We start from the raw sequence: 17,536 nt of genomic DNA, 5'->3' as shown, positions 1-17,536 counted from the left end.
CTTTGGCTGCTGCTAGCACTGCTTGCAAACACGCTACTGCTGCTGCTCTTCGAAAATGCGCTGCTGCTGCTGCTCCTCGAACTGCTGCTGCTGCTCAACACTCGCTAAGACCCACGTTTGGGCAATGCCAAAGACGAAAAACGAGCTGCAACTGAGAAGACGAGCAGGAAGGAGAATGTGCTAGCTCTTGCTCTGATACCAGTTGTGGAAGGGAGAGTGTGAGAGAGCGCACACACACACAAGCAAGAAGTGTGGGGATAAAAGGTATGTGTGTACCTCCCCTAGCACACAATGAAGCTTTTTATATGAAAGGATAAGGTTACAACACTAAGTACGGTGTACTTAGTGTACTTAACAAATAAAGTACTAAGTGTACTTAACTGTACTTGGGTGGCCATAGAGCCTTTACCCCAACAGAGCTAGCACCTTGGCTGAGTATGCCAGTGGCCTGCAACAATGGAGCATCTTCCCCATAGTCCTCCCACCAATGAATGGAGGAAATCTTAAACCTGGCATTCTGTGCATCCTCTAAACCAAACAACCCTTTGCTTTGCTTGTAATATGCAGCTCCTCCCACGCTTTCCTTCCATCATATACATTTGAGACAAGTCGCTCTCTATCTCTCTCTTTTTCTCTCCGTCGCTAGCCCCTCTCTCCGTCGCTCAGCCTCCCTCTCCCGTCACTTCTCCCTCCCTCCGTCGCTCAGCCTCCCTCTCCCGGCGCTCAACCTCTCCACCTCCGTCGCTCAGCCTCTCCGCCTCAAGCCCCTCCTCACCGCTCAGCCTCTCCACCTCTCTCTCTCTCTCTCTCTCTCTCTCTCTCTCTCTCTCTCTCCCCGTCCCCTGCTACCCCCTCCGCTAACCCCTCCGTACCCCCTCGCCACCTCTGCTACCCCCCCGCTACCTCTGCTAACCCCTCCCGACACCCCCTCCGCTACCCCTGCTACCCCCCCGCTACCTCCTCCGCTACCTACCCCCCGCTACCCCCTCCGCTAAACCCCCCGCTACCTCGCTACCCCCTGCTACCCTTCTCACTAACCCCCCCCGCTACCTCGCTATCCTCTCGCTAACCCCCCCATTACCTCGCTACTACCGCCCCCCCCCCCCCCCCCAAAAAAAAAAAAAAAAAAAACCCCTCTCGCTACCCCCTCCGCTACCCCTCTCTACCCCCCGCTACGCTCTCCGCTACCCCCTCCGCTAACCCCCCCGCTACCCCCTCACTACCCTCCCCCCCCGGGTTCTCAAGGGGAAAAAAAAAAACAGCAGCTTCGACCTCTTGCAGTCCCTTCTTTGCCCCCATAATGAAGGGAACAGGGGGATGAGGACAGGAGACTAGGCGGGAGACCCCTCGATCCAAATCTGCATACGCGTGGAGATGGGGAAGGGGAACGGTGACGAGGCGAAAACACAAAAGCAACTCAATCTGGAGGACTTCAACAAACGCAGCAACCGGAGCGGTTTGACAGTGGACAGCACCGCGGCCTAGAAGAAAGGGGCCCACCCAAAGCCCATGCCGCTCACCACATCCTTGACCTCTATGGTTACCACCACTATTTCACCACCATCATCCGCCTCATCATCTACGCCACCTCTCTCCTCCCCCTTTCCTGCGTCATCATCACAGGTCTCCTCTCCAGTAGCCTCACCACTGGTCCCACCAGCCACGGCTCCACAGCACTTTCCCCTCGTATCACCTCTATCTCTCAATCAGCCACCCTTCATCACCTCGTCCGACCTCGCTACTCCTACATATCACTCCCCCGCTTAGATCATACTCTCCCCACCCTCAGTACAACCTCACCAGTCCACCTTCATTCCAACCCCTCTCGATATCCAGTTCCCACCTGGACCAGGACATCTTAGGCCCCCGCCAGATGCTTGGGACTCCCTATTGGCTGAGATACACAACATTCGGGTCTGTCAGGCAGAGTTGACACATTACACCTAGGAGCAGGCCCGATACACCCAGGAGCAGGTCCGCATTATACACGAGCAGGGCACCCTTATCCAGGGACTCAGACACGACATCACAGCTTCGACAGGAGCTCGGGACCCTCAGAGCAGCGCCTGGAGGGACCCCAGTCACAGAGATGGAGGCATAGATAGCCACGATACAGTTGGCTATAGCAGAGACGACTAGATGGGTGGACGTGGCAAAACGGGAGCCCGCAAAGGCAACCGTTTCAGCCACCATACAGGAGCAGCAGCAGAGGGCTTCAAAGGCCCTCAACATCCGGATACGAGGGATCACGCGAGATAGCACCAGCACCACGACGCCCATGGAGGAGGCGATCACCTTTGTGACCACCACCATGGGGGTCCCCGACCATGGCATAGAGGGAGCATGGCGTGTTGGGAGAGATCCCAACCGAGAGCAATCCCTAGTCATTCGCTTCAGAGATTCACATGCTCGACTAGCGACACTTCGACGCCAAGCCTCTCTACGAGAGCATCCCACCCTGTCCATGGACGAGGATTTGACACCACTACAGATTGAGGAGTGACGAGTTCTTCTACAGCATTGGGATGTTGCCCGTAAGGAGGGGAAATGGGCCGTGGTCCGAGATGGTAGGTTGTTGACCGGCACCCGTCGGGCTCCCACCTGTACCCCCTAGGGGGACGGAGCCTATGAGACTCAGGTTTTCGAGGCCCTAGACTGCACCATTTGGAACTATAATGGTACCTTATGGTCAGACCCAGGGAACTTCTCGGAGTCTTATACAAGACGAGACATAGTCTTTTACACGGAGACACACCAGAGCCCAGAGCGTCCACTACTGATAGTCAGTGGCTACACATGGGAGTCAGCCTTTAGGGATGAGACGAGGGATACAGGAGGAGTCCGAGGATCAGGCGGGGTCGCAGTATTGTACAGGTCTTCCCTCGCTGGAGCCATCTCCATTGAGAGGAAGGACGCACACTCCCGATTCATGTGGATCCGGATCTGACGCACAGACACCTGTGACCTTTTCATAGCAATATGCTACTTCCCGCCAGACACATCTCACTTCGTCAGAGTGGCATGAGAAGAGGGTGAGACATCGCCATATGCACCCTTACATCAGGATATCCCAGACCTTTCAGCCCGCGGGGAAGTTCTCCTTGTTGGGGACTTCAACGCCAGGACGAGTACGCGACAGGCACCACTCCTGAACTTTCGAGACGACTCTATCATGCTGCCAGACATGGACCTAGACGGAGCAGGTATGACCAGGATCTCATCGGACCGACACGGGCCTGCTACACCATATGGAGATGCTCGACCTATGACCCTCCTCAGGTGGTTTTACTTGATATGCCTCACTCACTACGGATCTTCATCGGACAGTTTCGGGTATAATCACACCGCCTCCGCATAGAGAGCAGCAGAGTAGAGGGGATTCCTAGGCAGCATCGCTTATGCATATTGTGCGACTGTCAGGAGGTTGAGTCGGAGGAGCATTTTATTTTCAGGTGCCTAGTGTACTACGAGATCTGAGGTCGCTACCACTGCCTCTTCAGAGACGGCTCCGGGCTCCTTTTCAGATTCCTCGCCTACCCAGATTAGAGATGCCTCGTGGCCTTCATTCATGAGGGAGTTCGACATAGAGAGTACTTACTCAGGCGACGGGGCTTGGCCACATCATCAGACACCTCTCAGAGCAAGATCACAGAGTTCTTCCCATCGAGTGACATTGATCGTCCAGCAGTCTCTAGCCACCGATGTGATAGAGACCCCGACCCGATGATCGCAGCACGACACACGAGACATCGAGGGGACACACAGATCACTCTGGGGGACCTCCCGTCATTGTTTAGACCCGGGATACATCCCACGGGAGTCACGATGGCTCTGGTCTTGCGTCGAGCCTCGTCAAGGAGACCGAGGCGCACGGCACCCCTTGACGGGCACCAGTGTCCCATCACCGGCTATGCACCAGCCAGGGGGACATGACATACGGAGGTTTCCGCTCCGCTTCAGTCCTTTTTTTTTCATTGTTACATCCAGATGTATTTGATTATGTATGATCAGACTTAGGATTCAGCACGGGTGATGATGCTCGTTTCAGTAGCTCCACCCTTACTGTGATTTGTATCAGGTTTTCTTTCAGTCTCATAGACCCTTCGGTCTTCCGAAGACTCTAATAAAATTTCTTTCTTTCTTTCTTTTCTCAAAACTATCTCCAATCCTTGCACCACCTCTCTATCCGTTTCTTGCCGTGTCATGATCCAATATGTGTGAGTTTTGCTGCTGGAACTGAGGCTGAGAGAAGTAAGGGTGGGATGAGAGGAGGGGGCTGAGCTGTGAGAAGAGGAGAAAGGGTGGGTTGAGCTGTGAGAGCCTACAGCTAAGTGAGTTGAGAGGCTAGTAGGTCAGATAGGAGAGAGTAGTAGGTTAGGTAGGAGAAAGAAAGAAAAGAAAGAAAGAAAGTTTATTGAAAGAAAAGAAAGAAAGAAAGTTTATTAAAGTCTTTGAAAGACTGATGGGTCTATGAGAGTGTGAGAAACTTGAATACAACTCAGCTGAAAGGGTGGAGCTACTAATCGAGTATCCACACTCATACAAAAGCAAAAGCAGTATCCTACATAATCTACAGCATCACTATTATCAACATCCTCATGAGAGCGACTGTCACCATAATACAATACAAAGTGAAGTGTGCTCCAAGGCAACTGCGGTCCCCCCGCTCGTCAAGAGTGAAGTGAGGTCGTGACTGTTTTTGTGACCTTTATCCATTCCACACTGCATGAAGGAAGGAACGATTAGAGTTTGCAGGAGAACACACTTTGAGCACGAGGGAACCTGTTCCCTTGGAATTTTGGACCTTGTCCACGTTCCGGGAATGTGGAACACGTTCTACAATTAGGGAACAACGTTCCCTCCGTTTTGGAGTCGCAAATGGCTCTCGTTGATAACTATGAGGGGAGATTCGAGAGCCAAAATGTGGAACAATTCTGAATTGAAGTTGCAAGAATGAAGTACAAAGGAGCTGCCAACATGACTGTTGTGATGTGTAGGACAGCAATGCAATCTCTCTTTTACATGATGATAATGGATTCATTATGTTTGGTACGTGCATGAAACAAAGGATTCCATGCCACTGCAATAGCACTCAGACTCTCAGTGAGTATGGGAGTAGATGGCGGCAAACCACCATAAAGTTCTGCCATCAATTTCTGAGCCATGCACATTCTTGGATCTTTTGCTATAGGCTGAGAGTTCCACCTTACAGCCACATACTTGCTTACATCCTACACAGTTTTCAAGGCCTTGGTGGGGCATTTCTTCAAAATGTAATGAGCCTAATTCTTTGATTCTCCTTGCATTCCTAATTTCTACTCGATTTGTTGAGAAACTAAGACTCTATGGCTGATTTACAAGCCCTTCTACAGCCTTGATGCTGCAATAGCATTTCCATTACCTCTACATCGGGTATATCTTTCCCTACCATATCAAATTACTTTTCTAGGCTGACTAACTATGTGTGTAGGACATATATAGGTGCTCTCTTAGTCGGGTACTACTCTTGTATGAGAAAGGAGCATCCTTCCAATAGAAGGGGTGGAACCTCATTAGATGTGCCCTTTCAATTCTCCCTAAAAATAGGTGAATCCTTAGACCTTAGGTACTAGAGTTTCTAAGGTTCCTTGACCCCTCTCCATACACTTAAATTATTCTATCCCTTTTTTACCCCTAGGCAATGACCTATAACTCAACATAATGTTTTTCCTCCCTAGCTCACTCAACATGTCTGAACCTGCGTTCTTCTTTCGAGTAATCCCATTAATTTGGAAAATACTGTGTACTCATCTCATGACATTCCGTCTTGCTTACTTATTACTTGTCCTCAGCTAATAACTAAACATGGTCAAACTCTTGTCATGGATAGTGTTTTGACTACATGCAGGTATGTTTCTTAGACTTCTAGGGTAACTCTTTCCGTTGCTATCTCACCACTCTCCTCATGCTTCTAATGCAAACCTAATTCCTTAGGTTTTTTTGAACTTATTTGTTTTTGTCAGTAAAATAATAATCAAAAGGAAGGGTACGAATATTTAGCTTCGTTAGTGTCTTGTTGTTGCCCCTTTATCTTTTTCATATAGCTCATGGAACTACTTCTGCAAAATAAACAAATGGTCTAGTCCCGACTCCCAAGTGACCAGCTTGACACTACTGTTTTATAATGAACAAATGGTCTCGTCTAAAGTGACCAGCTTAGAACTACCTTCTATGATAAACAACTGGTCTAGTCCCAAGTGACCAGCTTAGAACTTCTTCTAGGCTAGCATACCTCTTGATATCTTAGAGTAATGCATTGAGTAATACATTGCCTTTGGTTTCAGTTTACCAAGCTGAAATAGATTAACACTTGGGTGGTAAATCCAATCGTCAATCCCTTACAATGTATTTTCATTGTACTCTTAACGATACATTTGGTATCATTCTTTGATAGATTGGCCAATATAAGTTGTTATAACACTGTTCGTTGGTACCATGGCCTCCAAATGTGGAAAACCTCAATTACTCTTGGGTACCATCAAACCCTCAGTTGCTCTTGGGTACTATCAAAGTCTCAATTACTCTTCGTACCTTCCAAAGTACCCTCTTGCTGGATTTAAGCATGCGCCGCTATGAACAGTGTTTCTCTTTCTAGCTTTTTCTTGTTTTCATATGTTAAAGGTTTACCTCTTGTTTGATTCTATGTTGTTGCAATTTACTCCCTCTTGCATGCTTAACAACTCCCAGCTGCCTGTATCATTATCTCTAGTTTTGGCGTTCTGATATTTTTTTGCCTTTTTGCTTTTAATTTAGAGCACTTGACCTACCTACTATCTCTATCTATGAGGCACTTCTGGTAGTGTGATCAGCTCCTTGGATCCCCCGTTGGAAACCTTGATTAACCAGCTTATCTTACCTTGCAGTCACAGAGTTGTAGTTTTCAACAAATCCAGTGTAAAATAGGAATTTGAGGAGAATCATTTAATGGAAATCAGTAGTTCGAGGAGAATCAGAGAATCTAGTTCATTACATTTGGTATTAGAGGGGCAACAAATCAGCAAAGGGACAAAAAGAGAAGAAGGTGTTCGTGTGTTGTGTAACAGAGACGAATGAAAGAAGAGGCAGTAGAAAGAGAGAGATGATGCAACAGGTAGATAGCATGGATACTAGGACACGAGAAAAGATTCTGTGACAAGGGAAAAGGCAGAGAGAGAAAAAAGAAAAGAAAAGAAAAGAAAAGAAAAGAATTTTTTTTAGTCTTCGGAAGACCGATGGGTCTATGAGACTGAAAGAAAACCTGATACAAATCACAGTAAGGGTGGAGCTACTAAACGAGCATCATCACCCGTGCTGAATCCTAAGTCTGATCATACATAATCAAATACATCTGAGCGCTGTAAGGGTGGAAGCAAAGAAAGCATAGAGAATACACTTGTACGATGAAGGCGTTGTAGTGATTCCGCCCGCAAGAGGTAGAGCAGAACCGGCACAAAAGGGAAGATCGTGCCCTGCAAAATCTGACCCAGGTCACGGCAGGGAAGCTGAAAATCTGAGTTTGCCAAGAAAGAAGTTATTTCGGGAATTTTTGTTTCTGTTTTCGGATGGTGAACGGGCATTCTAAGGGGGTGACTCCCTTGTGTGAATGCACCCTTAAATTGTCACATTTGTGGAAGAAAAGGAACACCCCCCCTCCCCTCCTCCTTTCCCAAAAAAAAAAAGTTGTTCTCCCTAACAGAAAACCGGATCAGAATACGATTTTAAGGGGGTGATCTACCTACCATATACCCCCTATAATGGTATTGAGACCTCCGATTCACTCAAAAGAAGCAGCCTAAACTTAGTGCACCAGTTTACAGCAAAAGACAAGTTAAAATGGCTTATCTTGTTTTTTGATGGAGATCAAGCGGGAGACAGATAAGTACCACTAATTCTATAACATTTGACAGTAAAACTCTGTTTTGAGATTACAGCAAGTCAAAATTTTAAAAAAGTATTAAGGAAGAATGGAAGGGGATTGGATGCATAATAATGAACTTGTCCCATTTCCTCCATTGCCTCAAGGAGAGGGAAAGAATACCATCACCTCCTCTTGAAGAGGATCCATTAGGTGAGGCATATACACATCTTTGTTATAATAACCCACAAATAGAATTACCTTCATCTTTCCTACAAGAACCTTTTGATAGAGAGTTCTCGTTTGAAAATGAGAGGAGATATGAGTCCACAGCCTAAATGCTATAGTAGCGCACCCATGACCTCTACATCGGATACTTCTTTCCTATCTATTCGTTTCCTACTCTAGGCTGAGTAACTATGTGCGCAGGACAATATCCTAGGTGTCTAGTAGTACAATCAGGAGCATTCTTCCAAGAGAAGAGGTGGAAGATGGGATGTGTGACCGTACGAGTCGTTACACATCATTAGATGGGCCCTTTCAATTCTCCCTAAAACCTAGGTTAATCCTTAGACCTTAGATATAGAGTTTCTAAAGTTCCTTGACCCCTCCCCTAACTTCAATTATTCTTATCCCTTTTTGACCCCTAACTGAATATAAATTGTTTTCCTCCATATTTTACTCAATATGGCTCTGATTTTAGAGCCATTCGAATCAACGTTTTCTTTTGACTAATTCCATTGATTAGCATACCTAATTTGGAAAATACTGAGTACTCATGTTAGGACACAAAAGGTGTGCTGCACACAGTATTGCCTCTTTCCAAAATTTTTGCGGCAATCTCTTTCCTTTGATTATGCATCTGGCCATCTACATTAGAGATCTATTCTTCTTCTCAGGAAGTCCGTTTTGCTGAGGTATATATGGGGCTGTAATTTGATGCATAATCCCTCTTAACTTAAAGAATTCTTTGAAGGGAGCTAACATATATTCCCCCCTCCCTCTGTTTGTTCTCAAAGTCTGCACTGTGCACCCAGACTCATTCTCAACCATAGCAACAAATTGCTTGAAGCATGGAAAGACATATGATTCTTTGCCGGTCATACTAGTGCGTCCTCAAGTCCTCTGACAAGGCTACTTCTGCCATCCTCCACCATGAAGTCCAAGTCCGTGCATGAATATTGTCTCACCCTTGGGTTTGCAAACCTCACCTCAAGGATGCTCGGAGCAATTGCTAAGAAACTACCACATTCGTTATATTACTTGGTTTCACTGGCTTCGACGGGTCCTCCTCCTTTGCTTGAGCAACCATCTTCTTCTTGCAATCCTTTGCAAGATTTCCTGGCTTGTCACAATAAAAGCATTTTCTTAACTTCCTTTTCTTAACTTCTTTTTCTTGTCCTCCTTGGAATGCTTCTTTTGTTGTTGCTTTTCTTTGCCAGACTCATTCTTGACTATGAAAGCTTGATCATCGGTGTCCACTTTGTCGTATAGCTTCATTTGAGCCTCATCCTGAAGCAAAATGGGCTGAGTTTCTTGTAAGTGATTTGAGAGTGGTCACTAACCCTTGCTAGTTCCTTGGAAACTTATTGATCACAAGCATCACCATCTAGATATTGTCCACCTTTTGATCGGATGCCACTATTTGGTTTGTGAGAATCTTCACTTTAACAAGGAAGTGGTGTGCTAACTCTCCTTCCCTGATGTCAGGGTGAACAAATAATTTACGGAAAAGAGAGGTCAAAAGAGAGGATAAAAGAGAGAAGGAAAAGAAGAGAAAAAGTGAGGAGATAAGACAGAACTCGCCTTGTGGGGGTCTATGTGATCTGGCTGAAAGAACTCCGTGATAGAGCTTTGAGAAGTATCAGTCAAGGAGGAAGTCTGCTCCTGTCTCCGTGCTCGGAGTATCCTATCATGGTGTCTGAGCACCTCATGAATGAAAGCAGCCAAACATCGCTGGTCTGGGTAGGAGAGAAAACGGGCCAAAACTCCATAACTATCTCTGAAGAGGCAGTAGAAACGCCCCCGGATCTCATAGTAGACAGGACACCTGAAGATGAAATGCTCCTCTATCTCAACCCCCTGCATGTCACATAGTGTGCATATGCGCCTCTCCCTGGGCAACCGCTCCGCTCTGCCGCTCTCAATACGAAGCCTGTGTGAAGAGACCCGGAACTGCCCAAGAGAGATCCTCAGTGAGTGGGGTAGGTGAATTTGTGTGTATCCTGGTGGATCAATGAAACCATTCGTTGTGATATGTAAGAAGTGATCTCTGTAGAAGCCCAGCTTCACTGGAAGATCACTAGGCCCAACCAGGTCCGGAATGTGTGTAGCTGTAGCAGATCGTCACGGATAACCTGGTTGACCTCGTGTGATAGGAGGGAAGAAAAAGGAGCATCCATGCTGTACTGGAAAGCAGGCAGTCTGTCCATGTGGAGCCCGAGTCCTGCAAACCATCTCTCTGTGCGTGCATACCAGCACCTCTGGTCCCCCCCTACTGTAAGTGCCATAGAAGAGGACAATGCTAGCCATGGTCCCCCCTGCTGCAAGTGCCATAGAAGAGGACAATGATGTAAACCATCTCTTTGTGTGTGCATACTAGCACCTCTGGTTCCCCCCTGCTGCAAGTGCCATAGAAGAGGACAATGCTAGCCATGGTATCCTGCTACGTCCAGATGTGTAATCCCCATACTCCTTGACTCGGTACAGATACGTGATGACCTGAAATGTAGCACCTAGCTGCCTGAATGATTTGGTGAGGGACGGATGGCTTACCACGGATCATCCGTGATAACATGAGAACCTATAGCCGCTCCACCCTGGCCCACTTTGTATTCGACAAGTTTGGCCCCCAGCATGGACTGCCATACATCCCTGTTGGGCGGACCAAGGAGTCAAAAAGCAACCCTTTGGTCTGTGGATCCTAAAAGTGAGAGCGGAAGCACTGTCTCTCTAGCCTAGCCAATGAAGCATATCCTCTGCTCAGGCGTGCACGCATTGCGGGTCTCATGGTGAAGATGCGTCCAGAAAAGATGACCCCAAGGTAAGTGTATGATGAAACTATCTCAACAGGGGACCCACATCAAATGTGAAATGCTCATCTTGCATGACGGTTTAATATGTATTGAAGATCATAACCTTGGTTTTACCCAAGTTGACCTTCAAATCATGAGACTCACAAAAGGACTGTAGTGCGTCAAGGTGTCTCTGGAGCCCCTCTGTTGAGGAGGACAAGAGAGCCACGTCATTTGCGTAGAGTAATATCCAGAGGAGCATGCCCGCGAGGAAGCAACCTATCCCACCCTGTGCTTGCATCACTGTCTCGAGCTCATCGATGTAGAGGCCAAACAAGGTAGGTGATAATGGGCACCCTTGTTCGATCTCGATAGTGCTCATGATCTCGTCTGTCCATCCAGATCCTGTGCGGACTCTGCCTGAAACTCGCTCATAAAGTGCCATGACAACCCAAATGATCTCTTGGTTGTAACCCAAATCCTATAGGCATCGTATGAGGCGGGCTTTTGGAACGGTGTCAAATGCCTTGCGAAAATCCACAAAGCAACGGTAAACCCTCTGCTTTCGTGCCCTCGCCTCCTCGATGATACATCTGAGCGTAATAATATGGTCCATGGTCCCATGATCCCGCATGAAATCGGCCTGTCCCGCTGCTCTTGAGTTCTCGACACTCCGCAAATCTGCTGACCTTGGAATCAAGTATTGATGCATAAATATTGGACATGACATGTCTAATCATAATGGTCCTGTAGTTCTCCGAGTTCATGGGATCCCCTGCCTTGTGGATGGGTGAGATAGTGTTGATGGTCCAGGTGCGTGGGAACCCCAAGCAAACAACTTCATTAAATAGCTTGGCTAAGATCGGGGCTAGGAGGTTAATCCCATATGCAATGAACTCAGTGCATAGTCCCTTATGATCCTTTGCTCGGCCATTATGAAGTTTCATTACGGCATCCTCCGCCCCCCCCTTAAGTGAAGAGGGTGCAGGACATGGGACATGGCATATGTGATAGGTTAGGGGCTGGTTGATTTGGGATATCATAGAGCGTGCGTGCATAATCAGTCCACACCTGAGTGTCAGTGAGTGGTGGCGGGGATTGTATTCCAACGCATGAAGTCCAGTTTCTTCCTGTGTATCAGACGACGGTACTCGCGTAGCGTCTTTGGTTCGCCTGGAAGGCTGTTTTTTGTTTCGAATCTGAGCTGACGGCGTAGAGCCTTACACTCATCATCGTACCAGCTATTACAGGGTACGGTCCCAAGTGGTGGTGGGCGGGTGGTATGGGGGAAGGCGCAAAGAGCAGCCTCGTGTAGTGAGCGAGTGACTAGGGCAGTGCAATCCTCTAATAGGAGTATAAAGTCAATGTATGCGAGAAGTATGTACAGACGGCCAGAGTAAGTAGGTGAGTGATCGCGATCCAAGCGTATATCATGGTAGGTGGAGTAAGAACTCAACGGGGTAGAAAGTGTTGTGCGGCGGGGCGGTAGAAATGCTAAAGAAAAGATAGGTGTGACAGCCCCTAGAGGGAGAGGTGCTACGGTAAAGTCAGTGATGCGAGATGTGAAGGCAGGGGATGCCATGATGTAGTCGACAACACTGTAGCCTCCCCCATGCGGAAAGCAAGTGAAGCCACCTGATGCGGGCCATCTGTCAAGACCATTATAGATAATAAGATCATGCATCCTGTCGAGGTCTAATAGTGTCTGCCCATTAGATGTGAGCGGTCTTCGTCGTCAGTTGAAACTTGTAGCATACCTGCCTTCTCAAGATCAATGTCTGGCAATAGAGTGGAATCATCCCTGCAGTCGAGAAGTGGTGCTTGACGAGCCCCTGTCCTCATGTTGAAGTCCCCAACTAGGAGGACTTTCCCACGGCTAGGGAAGTCAACAATGGATTGGTAAAGAGTAGCGAATGGGGATGTCTCATCCTCCCCTCAAGTATCTCTGGCAAAGCGGGAGGTCTCGGGGGGGGGGGGGAGTAGCAAACTGCAATAAACAAATCTCGGCTATCCATGTGTCGAATCCGGATCCAGAGAAACCTGGAGTGTGGATCTCTCTGCTCCACTGAGATGGCCCCCAAAAGTGTGGATCTGTAAAGGACTGCGACTCCTCCTGACCCTCGAACCCCTCCTGTATCCCTCGTCTCATCTTTGTAGGCAGACTCCCATGTATACCCGCTGACTACTGGTAGTGAGCGCTTTGGACTCTGATGTGTTCCTGTGTAAAAGACTCTGTCGTGACCTGTATAGGATTTCGAGAAGTTCCTTGGTTCTAACCATAAGGTACCATTACAGGTCTAGATGGTATAGGATAGGGTCTCGGATGTCTTGGTCTCATAGACCCCGCCTTCGTATGCGGTAGGAGAAGTGGGTGCCCGACGGCGGCCTGTAAGGAGTCGTCCATCTCGTACTATTGCCCACTTCCCCTCCTCGCGGGCGTGATCCCGCTACAGCAACAGAAAACGCCTCTCCTCAACCTGTAGTGGAGTGAGGTCCTCATCCATGGAGATCGTTGGCTAGTCTCGTAAGGCTGACCTACGACGTAAAGCCGAAAGTCGTGTCTGGGCGACATGGAACCGTATGATAAGGGGCTGCTCTCGGTTGGGGTCCCTCCCAACCCGCCATGCTCTCTCAATCCTGTGCTCAGCCGCCCCTAGGGTAGTGGTCACAAAGGCCTGCGCATCTGCTATCGGTGTAGCCTCAGTGCGGGAAATCCCATGTACTCTGATGTCGAGAACCTTGCTGGCTCTCTGCTGCTGCTCTAGGAGGGTAGCCGAAACGGTTACCCTTGCAGGTTCCCGTTTGGCTACGTCAACCCATCTGGATGTCTCCTTGATGGCATATTGCATGCTTGGATGTCTCCCTGATGGCATATTGCATGCTTGCAATCTGTGCCTCCACAACTGGGGTGCTCCCTGGGACTGTACGTATGGCAGTGACCTCTTGTCGGAGCTGTGAGATCTCTTGTCTGAGCCCCTGAATAAGATCATCCTGGACTCGGATGGCCTGAGACTGCTCCTGTATGAGGGGTGCCTACTCCTGGGTGAAGCGTGTCTGCTTCTGTGCGAAGCATGGCATCTCCGTCTCGCGCTCTCGGATGCTCTGGACCTCGATCAGCAAGTACTCCCAAGTCTCTGATGGGTCAGCTCATCCGTGCTCTAACGGAAACTGAAAGGACTATGGCTTGAAAGTGTGAGGATGAGACTGGAGGCTGGGTGATGATTGGGTGAGATGGGTACGATATGGAGATGATAGTGGCCTGGAGGAGGCGATCCCAGTGGGGTGTGGGAGCGTGGGCTGACTGAGAGGCAGAGGAGAGAGAGAGAGAGAGAGCACGCCTCACACACAAACCAAATTGAGAAGGAGAGAAAGGCACAAGAGAACTGCAAGTGATCTCTGGAGAAAACCCCGCTACAACTAGGGGAAAAACCTTGGAACCAACAGGCTGCTCGAGAGCTCAGACGGACAGCTCAACATCCATGAGAACGGGAGGCTCAGAGAGTGGAAGAACTGCTCCACACCTCTGCCCTAGGACTGCTCCTGAGGTGTTACACTGGGCTGGATATCCTGCTCCACCAGGCACCACACTAAACTGCACAAAACACTAGTAGGGGGGGCCTATATATAGCCCCCCAGCCTCCTAGTCGGCTAGCAAGGGTCAGGGCCGACCAGCCTGCCCGACCCACAGCCCTAGGGGCCGACCCCTACAGCCCTATAAGAGGGGCTGAGCAGGCCTTCTAGGGAGGGCTCCCTCTTCTGCCCTCCAGCCGACTGACAAGGGGCCTAAGGCCCACCCCACCTGCCCTATAAACAGGGCTGGCAGCCAGCCCTCCTGCAGATCTGGGAGCCGACTCCCTAGGCACCTCCATAGCCAACTGCACCGCCTACACACAGCCCTAGAAAGGGGCTCAAGGACAGCCACACTAACCTACTCTCACGGGGGCAGGCACACCCATAACACAGGCCCTCACTCTCTACAGTACCCTTACTCACCGAGCTGTCAATACGATTCTTATAAGCAGGCGTGCTTTCAATATTAAAGGTCAAATTACAGGGCAGGCACACCCACAAGCAAGGCCCTCTCTCTCTAGGTGACATCAGGAGATGTTGATCTCTAACAGCATCCACTTCGACCTTCAGATCCTGTGAGAAAACCGAAAATGACCTGCAGTTTTATGCATACTGTAATGATGAGGGATCGTCTCCCTATCCGTGCAGTGACATCTGCTCTCTGCTTGCATATCCGTATTACCTTTCTGCTTTGATATCCTTGATGATCACATCAAAGTCTTTTGTCTCATTCTTTTTTAAAGGCCATGATAGGAGTAAGTGGTAGAATTTATGAGTGATTATAGTTTCTTCACTGGGCAAAGGAATCTTGTGAAATCCAAATTTTCTCTTTGACTGCCTCCCTCATTTTTGCTCGTGGGGTTGGGGTCCCTTGAAATTCATCCTGAGCCTTTTACCTCAGAGTAGGTGCAAATTCACTGCTAGATAGTCTTAAACTTACATCTTTGCAGCACACAAGAGGTTTGGAGCAGCGGCATTAGACCGTAGCAGTAACCCAGGTGGTGAAGAGTCTAAACTGAGAATCTTTATCTGCAACATACAGGCTGGTGAGAAGTTGTCAAGAAAGTTTCTGTTATCATATAGCTTTAGCCTCTGTTCTGCAGCAGTTCTGAGTATTGTGTAGGCCTGATCACTTGCAGCATATAGAGTAGATACCTTGTGCAATATGATCTAGAGAGGCTGTTTCATTGCCTTTTTGCGAAGATTTTTTTTGACTGTGTCTTACAGATATCTTACATTTTCAAGATCAGAAATTGTGGTGCTCATAGGATTTCTGAAATGATTTTCTTATGCCATCAGCAATATGAATGCCTTAATTTAAGCTAGTTTTATTTGCGCATTGGATATTCATTTTTTAAAGACATATTTCTTTGCAAAGACTTTTACAGAGAGGTTTTTTTTGGGTGGTTTGATTTTAGTTTTCTGAAGGTTGCCACTATTTTAAGGAGGGTATAGCTGTAGGTTTATAAAGCAACACAAGAGTTGTGAATTCAGATTCATGCCCTATATTCATTCATATGTTGGAAAACGACAGTTATTCTGGTGGAGGAGCTGATGAAGTGGACCCGTCATCTCATCTTTTGACTATGGCAACTCGTGAATTGTTTAATGAACTTGATAAGAGCCATCGAGCCGTTGCCCCCATTCGATTTTGGACGGTCTTCGCTCTATCCTTTTTCTACTCCACTACTGTTTCAATTCTATGGAAGCACATGTGAGGACAAGGTTTGTCATTTTCCCTGACTAAGAATCTGTATTGATAAAGATGTGTATGCTTTTGTTTTAGGCAGATTTTGAGAGGCAAGTATCCACAGTTTGCACAACAGACAAACAACGGCATGTATATGCAACAGGTTAGTTTGTGTACTTTTGATACCTTCAAATTCTTAGAATAGATACTTATCCTATATAAGAATGGGAGGGATTCAGCAGATGGACAATCTCTCTAGGTTTGTGCATCTTTTTAAATATGTTAATCGTGGCCAATTTTTACAGGATGCCGAAGAGTGTTGGACACAGTTACTCTACACTCTATCCCAACGTTTACAGCCAAGAGAAGATGGCAGGTAGGGTAGCACTGTTCTGTATTGGAAGAAGAACAGACAACATTTCCTCTTTAGTGCTATATTTTAGATGTTCTTATTCGAAAAGGTAAATGGTAGATTTATTTAATGGAAAAAAGGAGATCGAAATACATCGGTAAATTGCAAAGATGCCTCTGATATTTACAATATGAATGGAGAGCGGTCTAGGAACTTGTGTGATTAGTAGGGTTCAACTCTGTGTGTTAGAAACATGGTGAAGAGAGAGAGAGAGAGAGAAGGTTAGGGTGTGAGGAAATGATGCTCAAATGAAGACATGAAGAAGGCTTTCATTCATTCATCAAGTGTATCAGGGCGAGTGAAGTACAAGCCTTTATATAGGCTACACACACACTAGCACCTAGTGCATATGGGATAAGTCCCATGATGACATGTGGCACTCACACAAGACTCACACACATAGACTAGTACTAGATTACCTAGTACTACACACCAACACATCACACCAACACACTCTTTGGCTATGATATCTCCAACATCCCCCTTCAGAGCTAAGAGTGTGAGACCCAACATGCAAAGAGTAGACCAAACCCAAGTCCAACTATCCAACACCTCCCCTGTGATAGTGACTTCTCAGTCAGTTTGCGACCTTACTCTGAACTGGGTGGTCAATATCATCAACCAAAGTAAAAGACAATACATTCATTTTTGGGGGACAACCCAGGGCAGAGTACCTCTTATTGACTCCAAATACATTCAATTTAGAGGGACAGCTCAAGGCTGAGAACCTTTATTTGACTCAACACAAACACACATAGCATAGGGGCCTAGAAAGCCTACCCTTGGTCAAATGGATCTTGTCGTCAAGAGAGAGGCGATGAACCTCTGCTGTAGCTGCGTGTATCTCCTCCGGGGCCTCTTCAGGTTCAGCTTCGTCTTCAGCCAGAAGATTGGCATGATGCTTCTCTATGCCTGTGCTTTCTTTTTGAAGCAATGGGCTTCAATGTGTCCTTTCCTCTTGCAAAACCTGCAAATAA

At 47.6% G+C, this 17,536-nt stretch overlaps 1 protein-coding gene across 1 annotated transcript in view; it reads left to right on the top strand.

Moving 5' to 3' along the window:
- Window positions 1–17,536, top strand: part of LOC147881646 (ubiquitin carboxyl-terminal hydrolase 7-like) — a 134,663-nt gene that overhangs the window by 42,831 nt on the left and 74,296 nt on the right. Inside the window, exons 6-8 of the mRNA XM_087401690.1 lie at window positions 15,992–16,115; window positions 16,248–16,310; window positions 16,453–16,523. Coding sequence (XP_087257816.1) covers window positions 15,992–16,115; window positions 16,248–16,310; window positions 16,453–16,523 — 258 coding nt within the window. The remainder of the gene's footprint in view (window positions 1–15,991; window positions 16,116–16,247; window positions 16,311–16,452; window positions 16,524–17,536) is intronic.

Source organism: Dipteris shenzhenensis, chromosome 30 (assembly GCF_047967505.1).
Source record: "Dipteris shenzhenensis isolate YYH24624 ecotype China chromosome 30, Dip_SZ_1.0, whole genome shotgun sequence".
NCBI classification, from domain to species: Eukaryota; Viridiplantae; Streptophyta; class Polypodiopsida; order Gleicheniales; family Dipteridaceae; genus Dipteris; species Dipteris shenzhenensis.
Note: the sequence above shows the minus strand (reverse complement) of the source record. Positions and strands in the feature narration are given on the sequence as shown.